This window comes from Uranotaenia lowii, chromosome 2, assembly GCF_029784155.1.
Source record: "Uranotaenia lowii strain MFRU-FL chromosome 2, ASM2978415v1, whole genome shotgun sequence".
In the NCBI taxonomy this organism is placed as follows: Eukaryota; Metazoa; Arthropoda; class Insecta; order Diptera; family Culicidae; genus Uranotaenia; species Uranotaenia lowii.
The window spans coordinates 103,559,615-103,578,446 of NC_073692.1; the positions used below are offsets into that span (position 1 = coordinate 103,559,615).

General features: G+C 36.5%; 2 protein-coding genes across 2 annotated transcripts in view; one reads left to right on the plus strand and one right to left on the minus strand.

Moving 5' to 3' along the window:
• LOC129749601 (protein expanded) overlaps positions 1–18,832 on the minus strand; it is a 194,552-nt gene that overhangs the window by 151,983 nt on the left and 23,737 nt on the right. The window lies entirely within an intron of this gene.
• On the plus strand, positions 6,683–17,560 carry LOC129741735 (uncharacterized). Its single transcript, XM_055733514.1, has 3 exons — positions 6,683–7,165; positions 7,364–13,039; positions 17,354–17,560. The coding sequence occupies exons 1-3, from the start codon at positions 6,683–6,685 to the stop codon at positions 17,558–17,560; spliced, it is 6,366 nt and encodes a 2,121-aa protein (XP_055589489.1).

The window sequence follows — 18,832 nt, forward strand, 5'->3', positions numbered from 1 at the left end:
GAATAAAATTTAGCAATTGCTTCGGTGGCATTTACTTAGATCGAAATCAAGCAAAGGAAAAGCTCAAAGCATTTGATTAGTTTGGTATGAATAAACATTTGCTAAGCAGATGTGTACTAAAATTTTAGATTATAGCTTTTGCTTTGAAAAAAAAAATGCTATCCAACAAGCAGAATCTGTAGTTTTCTTAAGTAAATTTAAATAAAACTATCAGAAAATTGAAAATTATGGCTAAAACAGCAACGATCTCAGCGGTGCGGGTAACAACGATCGAAAAGTGTTTAGGCAATGCATGACAAGCTCTAAAAAGCGCATGCTGAAATGTTCGTTTGTTGATAGGACAATTCCAATTGGTCTAGCAAGCAAGAAATAGTTAGTTCACCTGAAAAACAAAATGTTTTGCCAATTAAAATAAGTTACTTTAAAATAATTTAAAAATGGTTGTTTTGTTAATATGAACATACTTAAAAAAAATCGTTAAAAATTATTGAAATATTATTCCAAGTTCAGGCCAGTTGGGAATTCATCCACTATTCCCGGTAATCTGGAATGTTTGCTATTCGATTTGTTCAATTTCATGCAAGACAAATCATTCCATACAACGCCAAGAATATGAAAAAAAAATTGGTTTTCACTTCTATTTTTGTTTATCCATGTTGAAAACGCCTATTTGAATTGTTTTGAAGTGCAATATTGCCAATTTGATAAATTTAAGACGTTATAAAAGAATTTTTTATTAGAAAAGTCTGATATCGAGCATGCTTAGAAAATAAAGAAATTTCTTGGAGATTTGTCGGGCAATTGCTTCAGATTTGGACTTTATTCATACCAAACAAGCTTGTTCTAAAAGTAAAGGATTCTGTCAGAGAAAACAGCTGTCAAAACAAACTTTATTCATAGCAACCGAGGCAATTGCTTCATGTGACTACTCGACTGCGACTGCTCGATTTGGTTTAGCAAAAGCAATTGCTAGGTTCTTTTCATACCACCTATTCTTTATCGAAAAAGCAAACATGGCTTGCTGATGTTCATCCATCTCTATGTATTCTGGATGTTTTGGCGCCCATTTTCATTGCCACTGTACTCCTCACGTAGCACCAGTGAAACGAATACTTGGATATAATTGTCAATCTTCTTACGGGGTGAAAAAACGCTATCAGCCGAGAACGAGCATAATGCCGAAAATAGTCAATTTTGCTTCAGGATCAAGGCAACTCAAACATTTTTTAATCTGATCAACCCAAAGCTTGACAGATTTTTCGTTTTCAACCGGTAACCAAATTTTGAGAAAGGTCTGGTCCGACCCGTTTCGATTCGTTGGAAAACACGAATTTAGCCCGGTATTATTCACTTTAATTGCAAAATGTATGTATGTATGTTTGTATGTATGTTTGACCCACCAGTGGCTGGTAGGTCTTTCGACCCGAGGCGGTACGGGAAGTCTCGATCGCACATTCAAATATTGTTCATGCTTAACTCATCAACAAAATTTGCATCACAACCAAGGGGTCCGTTACCACTGGCTTGGGACAGGTTTCAATCATCTCACTCCCTTCCAACTGTTCGAAACAAATTGAGAATCCTGAAAAGATACCTAAGTACCCGATTCATGATTCCTAATTTGCCGAGATACTCCGGCTGGCTTGAACCCACAATCCATTGTATATCAGTTTTCCGCTCATTTGATGCCCTGTCCTGCCCCCCTCTAATCCCCATAAATAGAGTTAAGCTATTTTGTATATGAAATTAATAAAAAAGTTATCAATTTTTTCTTATTTTTACATCTTACCTTTAAACAACTGTACTTCCCTCACTTCTTCGTACTTACCTCCCAATTTTGACTTTATAATAATGAATTTTACGCATCACAAAGTAACGAGAGGCTTATGATTTGATGTTAAACGATATCAATTATCTTTTCTTTTGTATGCCTAGGAATTAAACAACAAGATTTTTTTAAACAAATATCAAAAATTGCAGAAATAATATATCCATTATTTTTCTTCAATGGATCATGGAACCAATATATTTAATCTCTAGCACAAATTTTTAGCATCTCGTTAACCAACGAAACTTATCGCTCAACAGAATTAAACTTTTTAAGTGATGAAAATTTTTAATATAAAATTTATCAGATCTTTTCACATAATCCACAGTAGCTGAAATCTTCAGCCGTACGAAAAAAAAAATCGTTAAATTGGAAACGCCTAAAGATATGCTCAAAAATACCTTTAGAGTGTAGAAGCTTTTTGAGCAGAAAATTTAACTATGAAGAACTTTCTCAGAAACTTGTCTTGTACAATATCTTATGTATAATTTTTCAATATTTCATATAACTTTGAAAAACTGCATGGCTTTTATTAAAAGATATTATGAATTATGATTTTAACTGCCCTGTTTCGTTTGGAAATTTATGTTTTGATTGACATGATACGAAAAAGCGGTATGGAAATAATGAAAACAGATACTCATCTTTGATTTAAACTAAGCATCGTGTCTCCAATGCAACGCTCTGCTGGTAGAAAAACCTGGGATGGTCCGGAGCACGTAGCGCTATCCTCAGCAGTTCTATCGCTTTGAATAATATGTATTTGTTTTTGAATGTTTTCACACACCATTTCACTAAACTCCTAACTTTCACGCACAACAGTTTTAATGTCGCACAACTTATTGGTATAAAAACAATTCGAAATCCTTTATTCACTTTAATTGCAAAATCATACTAAAATTTGAAATAAACTATTCAAATATTATGGTTTTGGTGTATGAAAAAGAAATTTTTGAACACGTTTTAACAAAATGATCATAAACGGTTTCTTGGAGATTAAAATACAATTCAACATCAGCTAATATGTTTCTATGAATCAAAAAATCATTCAGGTGTTTTTTTTCCATTTTTGTTGAGTAGTTCCCGGATTTTGAACAAATTTGGATGAAACTTTCAACCATATACCGGATATAGTCAGGTTTCTAGATAGAATAGCTCGGATTTTGGCTAGAAAAATTATAGTAGTCTATATTTACGCCGTATTTTTGTTAAGTTAATTTTACAAATCATTAAAAGATCTCCTATTTTTTCTTCCATACATAGATGAATTAAAACTAAACGGAATTAAGAATATAAATAAGAATCACTTTTTTGATTTTAGACTCATAACTAGATCCAACACTCAGTCTCAGAGGGGTCAGAAGCTTGGAAAACAAAAAAAAATAGTTGTGATAATATGTTCTACAGAAGATTGATTACACCCAAATGTTAAAAATGTTTTATTCTAATTTTGAAATCATGATCACAATTTTTTCAATTCTCTAAGTAAATTTAATTTTTTTTCAATTCTTCACGTCAAATGAGAGTTTTCAATGCCATTTTGTAAAAAAATAGGATTTTATAACCCTTTCATATAAAGTTGCTGTGAATCAGAATTCGATAAACATTGTTAATGTTCCAATTTAATTTGATCAGAGCTCAAGCATTCGTGTTTTGATGGATTTTATAAAATGTATAATGAGAAGCAAAATCATACAATTCAATGTAGATAAAAAAAATGAAATTCAGGTAGCAGATATTGAAAAACAGAATGTAATTTGGAATTTGTTACAAAAACATTATGCTTAAAAAATCGCGAAATTTCATACCATGAGAAGTTTTGTTTAGAACACTGCAAATAGAGATGTCTGCAAAATTGGTATACGGTGAAGATTACTTCTAACATGATTTTGGAGAAGATAGAAAGACAATTGACTAAAAATGCGTAAAATCGCGACACATTTCAACAAAACATCTTTTGTAAACAGAGAAAACAATATAGAACGGAAGAATATTCATTTTTATGTTTATCTCAGAAGATATTCGCTTTCAGCTTTCGCTGGAAATTATGGAATTAAAAATAATAATTTCCTTTTTAATTTTTGCCTTAAGAGGAAGGCACCCGTTTTAAAATTTCTCCGAATATAAGTATGGGTGATGAAAAAGGTGATTACAGGGAATTTGAATGAACAAGAAAACTGCGAAGCAAAAACAACGCATTTATCCATCCACGTTCAATATGATTGAAGTTCAAATGAACGTTTTCCTCGATTGATTAGCTACCTACTGTCTGTCTATATTCATCCCACTTGGGGAGTGAATAAAGATTGCTGTTTGAAGAATGATTAAAAAAAAATTACAACTTTTTTATAATTGAGTTCTTTTCTGCCGTGATATGGCGAAATGACGTATATCTACATATGTTATTTTTAGTTTTCACCAATAAGAGCGTTTTTCTCTTTTTCTCCATTCTCTACTTCTCCGGGACTTTTCATAAAATGTAAACAATATCACATTTTATGAAAAGTCCCTAAGAAGTAGAAAATGGGGAAAAAGAGAAATATACTCTTATTGGCGAAAACTTAAAATGGCATATCACGACAGAATAAAGTTCTACTAAAATTAACTTGACAGAAATATTACGAAAATAATACAAAATCTACTCCGATTAGCCCCATTTTGCGGTACCAATCTAAAATCATGAAAATAAATAATCATTTTTTTTTTCAATTTTTGTAAAAATTCAAAGGCTCAACAAATTTTGCCGGGTCTGCTAGTTTCTTATTAAAAATTAGAGTTAGATATTTGAAAATTAAAGAAATTCCAAAAAAATCGGCAACTTTATTTTAAAATTGAAAAGAAAGGTGCAAAAGATTAGATTTTCAAATAATTTAAGAGGAAATTTTTACAATAAAAACGTCTAACCATGTTTTAATTTTTTTTCATTTGATTGATAACAGTATATTATGCCTAACTATGGCTATTTTACTCCATAATGGTATTTTGTCTGTAGATATTCTTATTTATGAAAATAATGATCCGAAAAGGTTGAATTGTACAGTTTTCAAAAATTTCGAAAGGTTTCATTACAAGTATTTCTGTCATCCATCACTCACGAAAAGAAAAAAAATATTTTTTTTCAGTAAACAAATTTGTTGAAGCCTGCAAAATGATTTGATTTTTGCTTTAAAATATATTTAAAATTCAAATTGGATTTTTACTTTAGAAATTCGTAAATAATCCCATATTTTAGTGAATGGGATTAATTTACAAAAATACACTTTTTCCATACACCTTTTTATGCAGAAGTCAAAATAGCTTGCGGTCTTTTTGAAAGTTTAAGTCAAAAAAGCTTGCGGTCTTTTTGAAAGTTGAAGTCAAAACAGCTTGCGGAAAGTGAAAATTAATTTTAAATCTTTATTTTTAAATTTTTGGTAATGCTTTTCCTCTATGTAGAAATGTAAATTCTGATGAACAAGTAACACATGAATAAATTGAGGCTGAAATTGGTGTTCTGAAGAAAATTTTATATCATTTCATATCCGAAACCTTACAAAAAAAGTCAAAGTATGGCCAATAAATTACACTAGTTTACAAAATTTAAAAAAAATCGTGAACTTCATTTACCGACCTATATTTTAAATGTGAAATTGAGCGCCGAATCTGAAAATGGAATTCTTAAAAATCTCAGTAGAACAGTTTTTGAGCTTTGCTTCAAATATGAAAATTTGGTAAAATAAAAATGTACTTTTACTTAGAATCAAATATCTCGGACTGCGTAACAGTAATTTGAAAACTATAAAAAGATAATAAATTTTGTATCGATCGATCATCTCATCTTCATTTTTGCGTTTAAACAACCGTATTGTTGATATTAATGACTGTACGATAGAAAAATCATTAAATTTTTTTTAGGGAAAATTTTGTTTTAGCGAAAGTTTAAGACTCGATGGTAATATTTTAAAAATCTGATTTTATATTGGCCTTAAATGTCAATTCGAAATAAAGATTTCAATTGGTTGTTTATTAAAATCGGTTGAATATTGAAGAAGTTATGGTAACTGTCGCGTCTCTACTAAAGCACTTTAGCTCGGGGAACTCAATGACAGTCGACATTCTGAGAAGGCGCAATTATTGGCGTAGAATAATGAGATCATCATAGCATTGCTCAAGAAAAATTGATAGTAGCCATTGCAAATTATCAACACGTTGTGTTAAGTACAAGAAGTTTGTAAATCTTATTATATTTAGGCCTGAATCGGTAATTTAATAGCTTCACTGAATGAAATATTTAATTATTTATCATTAATTTGCATAGATTGTAGTCCGCCGGTGAAACACACAGTGTGTAAATGAAATAGTGCCAATACCACAAGATCGCTAAGCGTTTAAAACCAGTTGGTATGATAGTGTTATTTGGTTAGTAGAAAAATACTTATTTGCTAAATTTCATTAGTAGATGAAAGCACAAATTGATTACCACAAACATACTTACCCGTGAAATCTGAAATCATATTGCCGTGGGGGAGAATACTTACCGTAAATACTTACCTGGAACACACCACCTGTAAGAACAACCTAGAAAGAAGAAGTAATTATACTATCACTAAATCAACTTCATTACCTTCAGATACTGCTGCTTGCAAACTAATAAGCAGCTAGAAAGAGTTGAGAAGTTGAATGAGATAAGAAGAGCAGGAAAATCAATAAACGTAAGTTATTATTAAGATTATGTAAACACAATTAGTAACACACAAATGAATTGTAATTCTAGGATTTTTTTAATACATCTACTATTAATCAAACGGAATCGTCTGCTGCCTCACTCAACGTCACAAACTCACATTAAAAAAATCGTTTATTGTTCTAAAAACGATGAAGAAATCATCCTCCGCCCAGAATGAGAAGGCAACAATGGGAGCTGTTCCAAAACGAGGCCGAAGTCCTATGAAAACTCCAACGATGACCTGTATTGGTACGGCGTGTCGTTTTCCGGGTTCGACAACAAGTATGCTGCAGTGTAACAGATGCGGTATATGGTTTCACTTCCAATGTGTGGGTGCTTCGGACGATGCACTTTCCCGTGTGTGGATCTGCAACACTTGCTCCCTTGAACCCACAGATGTTCTACCAAAAAAAGGAACTAAGTCAAAGGGAAAAGAACTTCCGTCATCTAACTCTGGTAAGAACGCAAACAAACACTGTCCAACTTGTGGTGGTTTAGACACTGATGCAATGGTGCAATGTGACGACTGCGACCGATGGCATCATTTTAAGTGCGCGGGTGTCACAGAAGCTGTAGCTGACATCAGCTGGAGGTGCACCAGTTGTGAAAACAGTAAAATAACCCAAAAGCATGTTAGTTTTATAAGAGATATTCCTGTATTGTCAACTAAGCCTTCAATAGAAATTGATTCATTATCAAATACGGTTGTTTCCTCGGACAATTCGCGATTTTTGACCGTACCAATAACAAACATTCCCCCAAACGTTCTTACGTACACATCTATGCCCGCGAGCACGTTCGATCTTATGAATACATACCCCCCTTCTCAGTTAGTGCCAACCATGTGCAGTGCTGAATTCAACAGTGCCAATCCGTCCTACGAGTATCACACATCCAATAAATCAACTGCCATCGCCACAACCACTAACGTGTTAGTAGGCTCACGCACGACATCTGGAATCATTCCCCGAGTTTCGACAGCTACGGAAACAATCGCCTCCATGCAAGCTAACGATCATCGTAACAATCAGTTTATGGGTTCTACGGATCAACAGAATCAGAAGGCGCCGAGCTCGACTAAGTCATCAGTGAGACAACGACGGGTGTTGCTGGACCTTCAGAAGCTACAAGAAGAAGAACGGCTCATCGAGGAGGAATATAAGAAGAAGAAGGAAATATTGAATCGTCGCTTTGATCTCATGCAGGAAATAGCTAGCAACTCGTCATCTACAACATCGATAGCCGAAACTGAACCGAAGAAGAAAGTGGAGGATTGGTTGGACCGTTCAATCCCCGAATTCACCCGCGAAGCTAGAATGGAATATCGCCCACTACAGCAACAGAACCCGTGTATTCAGCAGCAGTGCAGCGAAGATGCGCAAGCAAATGAGAATACTCACAGGCACAGTGCCCCGTTGAATCAAATGATTGCTCGAATGCAGCCAAAGCCGTACGTGGTAAATACATATGCTCGTCCAAACTTGGGAAAGGAAAGTTTCATTCCAGTGCAGCAATCTACCCCACAACGGACTACGGGTTTTCCACATGCAAATATCGATAATTTGAATAGTTTTTCAAATAGTCATGCATTAGCCCGCCAAGCTGCGTCCCGAGAGCTGCCAACCTTCACCGGTGTTCCCGAAGAATGGCCACTTTTTATATCTACATTCTACACTACTACATCTATGTGCGGGTACACTCAAGAAGAAAATCTATTGCGACTCCAGAAAAGCTTGCGCGGAAAAGCATTTGATGCTGTAAAATGCATGTTAATGCATCCTTCCAATGTCGAGTGCATAATGTCAACCCTCAAAATGCTTTTCGGAAGTCCCGAAGTGATAATTCACAATCTGATATCCAGAATACAGTCCACGCCACCACCCCGTGCCGATCGTCTCGAAACGGTGATTGAATTTGCGTTAGTAGTGAAAAATCTCTGCGCTACCATTGTAGCTTGTCAGATGGACGAGTATATTTACAACGTCGAACTTGTGCGGGAATTAGTGGACAAACTACCGACACAGTTTAAAGTGGATTGGGCGAGGCACAGGAGATTTATCGCTGATACCAGACTGACTTCCTTTTGCGATTGGTTGTACGAATTGGCTGAAACAATTTCGCCAATTGCTATGCTCTCTTGCCAGGACTCCAGCGCAAACAAAGTTGGAAGAAAAGTAACCGGTTTTTTAAATGCCCACTCGGAACCAGATGAAATTGATCAACCAGCCTATGCTTGGGGTAAACCTGATCGTGGACAGCCCAATACTCCTCCTAAATCCTGTAACGTTTGCAAAGGTGAATGTAATTCTCTGGAAAAGTGTAAAAGGTTTATTGAGATGAGTTATAAAGCCCGCTGGGCTGCAGTTAATGAATTTTATTTCTGTAAAAAATGTCTTGGTAAGCACCCTAGAATGCCTTGCAAATCTCAGAGAATATGTGGCACAAACGGTTGTCTTTATAAGCACCATCCACTTCTACATAATCCCGCAAAGGATACGCAGGGTTCAACTCAACAAAACCCAGAATCTTCTGTCGTTCATCGAGATTGTAACATCCATCACTACACTTCAAACCAGGCACTTTTTCGTGTGGTACCAGTCGTGTTATATGGCCCAAACAGGAAGATAAACACATTCGCGTTTCTAGATGACGGATCTTCGCTAACTTTGATGGAATCATCGCTTGCTTCGGAGCTAGGAGTGTCTGGGAAAGTCGAACCACTCTGCTTACGATGGACTGGCAATAAAACTCGACAGGAGAATTCTGAAAATATTACCATTGAAATCTCAGGTGTGAACGAGATGCATAAACGCTATCGCCTACCAGAGGTGCTCACTGTTTCAAATTTAGATCTCTTCCATCAGACTTTAGATATGGACGAAATGAGGAAACGATACAGTCACCTCAGAGGAATTCAGGTTGAATCTTATGAAGGAGTTCAACCTCGTATACTTATCGGCAGTAACAACGCAAACCTTGGTTACGTTCTGAAAGGCAGAGAAGGAAAAATGCATGAACCAGTGGCGACAAAGACACGACTTGGCTGGATCGTATATGGTGGTGCAGAATTAGGTCAACAACAGTTTTTGGGCTACCATGGAGCACATAGATGTTCATGTCAGGGTGAGCAATGTGAAGTTTTACACCAGGCCATGCAAAAATATTTCTCGATCGATGGGTTAGGTATCACAAAACCAACAACTCTTGTGGAATCTAAGGAAGATACTCGAGCACGGAGACTTCTAGAAAGCATGAAGCGTAGAAAGGATGGACGATTTGAAACTCGACTTCTTTGGAAGTATGACCATTTCCAGCTCCCAGAAAGTAAATCGCTCGCTCTTCGCCGTTATGCGTGCCTCGAAACACGCATGAATAAAGATCCAGATCTTAAGGCATCTCTCTACGATAAGGTTAAAGACTACGTTCTAAAAGGCTATATTCGCAAGCTCACCGAAGCTGAAATTGAAGACAAGAATCCAAGGGTATGGTATCTGCCAGTTTTTCCAGTGTTCAATCCCAATAAACCCAAGAAGATACGCATCGTGTGGGACGCCGCAGCTAAGAGTCACGGAACAGCACTGAATTCACTACTCTTAACAGGACCGGATCAGAATTCCTCTCTTACTGACGTTCTGTTTAGGTTCCGTGAAAATCGGATAGCGGTTTGTGGTGACATATGCGAAATGTACCATCAAGTACTTGTAGCGGAGGAAGACCAACACTGTCAACGGTTTTTGTGGAGAGAAAATCCACACGATTCTAAGATCAGCGAATATGTCATGCAAGTGATGACATTTGGGGCATGTTGTTCGCCCAGTTGTGCACAATTCGCCAAAAATATGAACGCGAGGGAATATGCAGGACAATATCCTCGAGCAGCATCAGCAATTATAGAAAACCACTATGTAGACGATATGCTCATAGCCACAGAAACAGTGGAAGAAGCTATTTGCTTGGCAAAGGAAGTTCGGTACATACACGCTCAAGCTGGGTTCGAAATGAGGAATTGGGTATCTAATTCACCGGAAGTTTTGGAGGCACTAAATGGTACGAGCGGTAACGAAAAGAATCTCAACTATGATGCAGAGTTATCCACTGAAAAAGTTCTTGGTATGTGGTGGTGCACGATATCAGATAGCTTCACTTTTAAATTGTCCCCAAAACATGAAAAAGAGCTCCTATCTGGCGAATGCGTTCCGACGAAGCGACAGGTATTACGCACGTTGATGGCCGTATTTGATCCTCTCGGGCTTCTCTCAAATCTTATGATTTACCTAAAAATTCTTCTTCAAGAAGTATGGCGCACTTCAATCGATTGGGATGAGAAAATTCCTAGCAATATTTTCAAAAATTGGCTGCAGTGGTTGGCAGTACTCCCTAAAGTGCAATCAGTAAGTGTTCCTCGTTGCTATCGCTCGAATATAAACTTGGAGGCAGACACTATCGTACAGCTACACACATTCGTCGACGCTAGCGAACTAGGCTACGCTGCGGTAGTCTACCTACGCTTCGAATACCACGGAAAGATTGAGACCTCCATTGTTGCCGCTAAAGCTCGAGTCGCACCTTTGAAGTTTCTGTCCATTCCAAGGATGGAGTTAGAAGCTGCGGTCATTGGAGCCCGACTGACAGCCTCCATTTGCAAGGCATTATCGTTAAACATCATTCTGTCCATTCCAAGGATGGAGTTAGAAGCTGCGGTCATTGGAGCCCGACTGACAGCCTCCATTTGCAAGGCATTATCGTTAAACATCAATCAGCGTTTCTTCTGGAGCGATTCTCGTGATGTACTCTGTTGGATCAGATCTGACCATCGACGATACTCGCAGTACGTAGGGCATCGCGTGAGTGAAATCTTGGAAACTACTCGAATTGTGGAATGGAGATGGATTCCGTCTGAAGAAAACGTCGCGGATGAAGGCACCAAGTGGCAAAAACCTCCCGAGCTAACCAACGACTGCCGTTGGTTTAATGGACCGGAATTCTTACACCAAAATGAAGCAATGTGGCCAGTAGAACGAAACTTTCAGCAACCAACAACGGAGGAACTCAGAAAAAGCGTATACTGTCACGAACATATCTCTTTACCAAAAATACTGTTTGATTCCTCACGCTTTGGGAGTTGGAACCACCTTCGGAGAACTTCAGCAATGTTTAACAGATATATACAGAACATAAAAAATGGGATTAACGCGACAGCACCGTTATTCGGACCGCTATCAGGGTCTGAGATACAGCAAGGCGAAATACGTATGTTTCGACAAGCACAGCAAGAACACTTTGCGATGGAGATAAAAATTCTCTCCTGCAAAGATCTTACCCAAAAAGGCCTTCCAACTACAAGTAATCTTTTCGAATTCTGGCCTTTTCTAGACAGCGAAGGTGTTCTAAGAGCAAAGACGCGCATTGGAGCTTGTGATGTTGCTAGTATGGATACCAAGAACCCGATAATCCTACCAAAGGATAGTCACATATCATGGCTTATAGTTCAGCACTATCACGTACGCTTCTATCACCGTAACCATCGTACAGTGCTAAACGAACTTAAACAACGCTTCAGGATCATCCCGAAACTAGCAAGCCTTTACAAGAAAGTACAATCAGCTTGCCAGGTATGCAAGAACATGCGAGCAGCGCCTCATCCTCCTCCGATGAGTGATCTTCCCGTGTCGAGAGTTTCAGCATTTACCAGACCATTTTCGTATGTAGGCGTCGATTATTTTGGACCACTGAACGTCACCGTGAAGCGCAGCACCGAAAAACGTTGGGGGGTACTAATAACGTGTCTCACAGTTAGGGCTATTCATATTGAAATCGCACACTCATTATCGACACAATCGTGTATAATGGCACTGAGAAATTTCATGGGGAGAAGAGGCATTCCAATACAAATTGTAAGCGACCGTGGTACGAATATGATCGGCGCAAGCAAAGAACTTTTATTGGCTTTAAAAGAATTGAATCAAGACATGATAATACAGGAAATCTCTAGTCCAGATACAACTTGGACATTCATTCCACCGGCATCTCCACATATGGGCGGTTCTTGGGAACGCATGATTCAAACTGTTAAACGAAATTTGAATCAAATAAGTCCACGACACCAACCAACTGATGAAGTATTGCGTAATCTATTGAACGAAGTAGAAAACGTGGTAAATTCCAGGCCTTTGACTCATCTTGAAATGGAAGATCCCGAGTCACCAGTCCTGACACCAAACCATTTCCTACTAGGTTCATCGAACGGTTTAAAACCAGCAACGTTGTTTGATGATAGCAGCAAAGCTCTTAACAATACGTGGCGAACATGCCAAGTGGAAGCAAACATCTTCTGGAAGCGTTGGGTGAGAGATTACCTGCCGGAGATTACAAGACGATCCAAATGGCTAACGCCGGTGAAGTCTATCGAAATCGATGACATAGTAGTTGTTGTCGATCCGAATCTACCAAGAAACTGCTGGCCTTTAGGAAGAGTGATATCTGTAATTCAGGGTAAAGATAAACAAGTGAGAGCTGCAATCATTCAAACAGCGACTGGAATATACGAACGACCAGCTGTTAAACTCGCCGTGCTAGATGTTAGACGCGGAATTAAGTAAACCACTAGTTGCTGTATTGCGGGGGAGTAAGCCACTAGTTGGCGTACTGCGGGGGAGTGTCGCGTCTCTACTAAAGCACTTTAGCTCGGGGAACTCAATGACAGTCGACATTCTGAGAAGGCGCAATTATTGGCGTAGAATAATGAGATCATCATAGCATTGCTCAAGAAAAATTGATAGTAGCCATTGCAAATTATCAACACGTTGTGTTAAGTACAAGAAGTTTGTAAATCTTATTATATTTAGGCCTGAATCGGTAATTTAATAGCTTCACTGAATGAAATATTTAATTATTTATCATTAATTTGCATAGATTGTAGTCCGCCGGTGAAACACACAGTGTGTAAATGAAATAGTGCCAATACCACAAGATCGCTAAGCGTTTAAAACCAGTTGGTATGATAGTGTTATTTGGTTAGTAGAAAAATACTTATTTGCTAAATTTCATTAGTAGATGAAAGCACAAATTGATTACCACAAACATACTTACCCGTGAAATCTGAAATCATATTGCCGTGGGGGAGAATACTTACCGTAAATACTTACCTGGAACACACCACCTGTAAGAACAACCTAGAAAGAAGAAGTAATTATACTATCACTAAATCAACTTCATTACCTTCAGATACTGCTGCTTGCAAACTAATAAGCAGCTAGAAAGAGTTGAGAAGTTGAATGAGATAAGAAGAGCAGGAAAATCAATAAACGTAAGTTATTATTAAGATTATGTAAACACAATTAGTAACACACAAATGAATTGTAATTCTAGGATTTTTTTAATACATCTACTATTAATCAAACGGAATCGTCTGCTGCCTCACTCAACGTCACAAACTCACAGTAACTTTACCATAACAGTTATTTTTGCATTTTTTTCAATAATTTAACGAATCGCAGTTTACTTATCATAGTATAGGCAGAATTCAACACGGTAAATATCACTTGCCCCCCCTCAATACATTATTTAAAATGATGTTTTTTATTTTAAGCTAGACATTCGCTTAAAAATAAATACTAAACAATCAAATTTACAAATCTAATATCAATATTTCTGAAAACACAGAGAACGATTGCGATTTAAAATTTTGAATAAAACCAGAGATTAAAGCGTCCGACATACATCAATTTCAACCCAGATTTAAAAAGAAACTAAATCCGAATTCTAAAATAAATTTCAAGTCAGGGAAGAAAATAATCATGATTTGAAATTATTCAGCAAAACTTTAATACTTGTTGTATATTAATCATCGAAATTAACATTCCTTTTTTTCATTATCAATTGAAAGCTTCATTGAAAAATTGCGCTGTAATATTTTCAATTTTAAGAAATATTGAATCACTTTTGGAATTGTAAAATCTTGATTAGGAAAAAAATCCATTTTGAACTTGAGAATTTACTCGATCACATACCTACTTGATGATTAAATTAATTTTCATAAGATGAAGAATATCTATTTTACTTCAAGAGTTCTAGTCATCAAAATCATAGATAACATCATTTTTTTTATTTAGTTATCAACCTAAAAATTGAATAATTCAGAAATAGATAATTTCTGAAGTTCACAATAATTACTTCATATATGTATATATAAAGCAACATGTTCAGTTCATCATTGAAAGCCTCTATTGACAAAGTACAGGTTGGGAAATGAGTGATTCCTTGAATGATTAATAAGACAATTATAAAAATAAAAATAATAAATTTGAAGTTTTGTTGTAAATATTGAAAGCACAAAGCAAATACTCATTTAATAAATGTTGTGCAATAAAATTTAGCTTAAAGTTGCTACCTTGAATAATTTCGATTCTTTTCATTAATTAAAAAATCATTATAAAAAAAGATAATTCAAAAGAATAAAAATAAGTAAAACCTTTAAAAATTTTCAAGCACAAGTTTTAAAGTTATAGTATTTCAAGCTCTGAATGTTTTGTAGCCGTCAATTGAAATACTGGGTCCTAGAAAGGACTAAAGGTAGAACTTTGTTTTCCATTTCAAAAATTTAGATTATAAGGCTAACAAACAATGAGAAACTTTTTGAAAAAAAATGTTAATGTAAGGAAATTAAAAATGTTGGACTATAAAAATCGGAAAATTCATGTGAAAATTTAAAATAAATAACTATAAAATTCGGTTATTATATTTTTAAATTTAAACAAAAAAGGCATTGAAAAAAGACATATTTCTAGTATTGATGATATGGAGTTTAACAGTTTAAAAATGAATCAGTCTTAAGTGAAATCAATCATTGATAACTGATGATCTAACAAATCTTCATCTGATTTAAATTGAGTAAAATGAACAAATAGAAGAACTTTTTTCGCTGAAATCAAAATTAATTGCGATGTAGGGAAAAGTGGATAATTGATTTGAAGCTTTTTGTAAAATTTTCAAAAGTGATTTCAAAAACAAAGCTCTTAGACAAAAACCTTATTGCATATTTGAATTTAAGGGATTCAAATTATTCAAAATCATCTCTTATATTCTTTGCACCTAGGAAAAATGAAAAATTTTAGGCCTTGAATAATTTGTCAAAAACTTTTTGGATATGGAGTTTTGGACTCAGAAGAATGAGAAACACGAAATACCTACAATTGAGGCTGAAATTGGATTTTTGAGGAATATTTTTTATCAATATAAAATATGGAATGACATTTCCCCCTTTTTTTAAAAATCAAAGTGGTTAGTTATAAAGTAATTGATACTAGGATTTTGTTTTTATTTGTTGTTACTATTCAATACCTTTCAGATGCCAACCAACTTGTGATGTGTAAAATTAGTATTATATGAATAAATTTCGAAGTTCAAATGGTTGGTTTCAAATTTAGAACTGGCTTAGTTGCACTTCTTAGAAAAACCCATTTTAAACACAAGTTTGGGGTTATTTGTGTCAAGATTTGAGTTTCAATACACATGATATTAACTGAATTGCAAATCGAAATCTCAAATTGATTGGTTTCAATTCGTGAACGTCCTATAAAGCCATGAAATGAAATATCTTGGGCCTAGAGAGTGATTTATGGAGAAATTCCGAATTTCTGACATTTTTGTCTACACTTATTTTTATACACCTTTTGGGATCAAGCGATTTTCCGGTAAATTCATTTCTTGTACTGAAAATTTTACTTGGAAAAAATGTCCATGTCCAACCGCAATAACTTTTTTATTTTAAGTCCAATCGTGTTGCTGTCTCATTTTTCTAGAATTCCATATTTAGAGCATAACTTAAAAACTGCACCCGATTTCACATGAAAAATGATTTTCAGTTTACTTGGTTCGAAAATGCTGTAAACGAGTGTTTTTAAGGCGAATAAAGGCCAAATTGTAACTTATGGTTATTTTGAGCTGTAAAAAGAAGAATTTGATATTTGTTCCGGCTTATTAGAAATCAATAAAAATATTTAAGCAAAATCGTAGCTTAACTAAAATGGACCTTTTTTAAATAACTCACCAATCACTGATCATCAACGATGCAAATACACACATCAAACCCGACAGCACCAGGCGTTGCGTTCTTGGAGCCGGTTGAACCTAGAAAAGCTTCCAGAGCTTCAGCCCGGCTAGTTTAGCGCTGGAAGTTAATCTCGCAATCAGGTTCTTCTGGAATGGTTCCGAATCGTTCGGTTGTTGAAATTTGAAACTCAATTAATGCAGCTTGATAGCGACACATTTCCAAACGAAATGATCTAATGCGAGAAGAACCGATGAGCTGCAGAAAAGAAGGGGAAATGCTGGCCAGTAAAGGGGTTAAAGATGCTGGGGGGTAGTGGATGCTGTTTGTCAGGTTCGCACCAAATACTAAGGAAACCATCCCCGCTCCGGGACGACGACGGACGGGACCAGAAGAGACCAGTCCAGCAGGTTTCCCGAAGAGACAAAGTTCCAGTTTTTGCTCGCTTTTGCGCGTCCGCGCTTTTTCGTCGTCTCCTGGCGTGTTGCGTATTGCGCGTCGTCGTCGTCGTCGCTTGGCGAGTTCCTGTAGGTTCCAAAGACATGATTCAGCAGCCAGTCAGCAACCAGCTAGCCAAGAAACCATCTGAGGGTTCCACTAACCAACAATTCAATTGCACGACCTGTTTCGAAACCCGGCTGCCAGCAGCAGGTGGAGAAGGCTCGAAGGCGGAAGGCTGCTAGGGGTCAGGGGTGGAAAACCGTCAGAAATTTCGAGCCATTTTCCGGTTCAGCGTCACCGCAGCTTCTCCATCTAATATGTATACGTACAGGTATGCTCTCGGCTGCACCACGGGGAGGACCACGCGATTTTAATTGAATATGTGCATACGGGAGTGACGAAATGTCCCATGCCAACACCGGAAAAGGGCAAAATGAGTTCTTTGATCTCCAGCCAGCGAGCCAAAGGTGATGCTTACATGCGCGATCGCGGGATCCGCTATGTGCGCGCCATCATCCAATTGGACACGATCATTTAAATTTGAATAAATAAGCTGTAAGTTTTTCGGAGCCCAATCGCACGATCGATTCATAGGCCATTTCCTAACTGATGATGGAAGCTATCGCAAGTCAACTCGGATGAGGCTGCCAAATCGGGCGTTTCAACAATGAAGGCGGTGGGGGGAAACCTGTCCAGAAAACTTTAGGAGCTCGATGGCGACGACACGTTGGTATATTTGTTAATGCATCCAGAGGCAGTCAATCGTCGTCGGATCGATCGAGAGGAAATCATTGCATAATTAGAGTGTCATAATACGGATATTCCTCTTCTTGGACATAACCACTATCAGATTGGAAACACTAAAAACGATTGATTGTTTACAAAAACACGTTCTATAGAATCATTTATTTGAGCTGTTGGCGAGTTTTTACATACACAGCTCAAAGATTCATGACTTCCACAATTTTAACCTTTCTGATTTTCACTGGTCTAAACTTGTAGTGGGATTCGATCCATGGCCCTTCAGGGTGATTGACCCAAACTCAAGCTACTAAGTTGGAGCCATTGGAACAATTCTCTAACGAATCTTATTTGGCAAACTATTATAAATTGAACATGTTTTCAATGTCTTAAAAAATAACATCACTTTAATCCGGGAAAGGATTGATTACTTTTTTCAATATTTTTCGGTTATTTCTTCTGTTAAGGGAAAGGTGGCATGTTTCATCTTTTTAAAACCAGTACTGGAATCCTATGAACGTAAAACATGGTTGCAGAAATTTATAAGACTTTTTCAAATTTGATTAAACAAATCGATTTCGTCTCTGTTAAGAATTTGATGCTTTGGAGCAACATTGATCAGTCTCTATTTTGACGGTTTTAACGAGTTTTCTTGACCATAAAGGGTACAAAACACCTACATAATATTTACAAATGCTAGTTAATCAACTGCTAAGGCAGTTCGGAACATTTAGGACATTTCAAACCAAATAAAATACATAAATAAACAAATAAAATAAAAACAATAAACAGCACTTAGAGCAAAACTCGTGGAAAACTAGATGGCCACTGATTTTAATAAAAAACGCTATTTGTTAACAAATTGCAGACCAAGTATGGGAATTCTCGTTCTTTCGTTTCTACGAATGAGTAGCTCAGCAGTCGAGACATAACTCAAATGATATAAAATTAATCATGAAATCTTACAACATTGAACAAAACACTTTCGGTGGCTCAAAGATACTAAATATGCTACTTTTGGACCAAGGAATTCTGAGATATAGAATGCTGAATTTCGGTCTGTCTTGGT

Coding starts and splice junctions, on each gene's coding strand:
- LOC129741735 (XM_055733514.1), top strand. CDS start 6,683: ATGAAGAAATCATCCTCCGCCCAGAATGAGAAGGCAACAATGGGAGCT. Junction 7,166..7,363: donor GTAAAATAACCCAAAAGCAT/GTTAGTTTTATA, acceptor CCCCCTTCTCAG/TTAGTGCCAACCATGTGCAG. Junction 13,040..17,353: donor TTCAGGGTAAAGATAAACAA/GTGAGAGCTGCA, acceptor GTATACGTACAG/GTATGCTCTCGGCTGCACCA.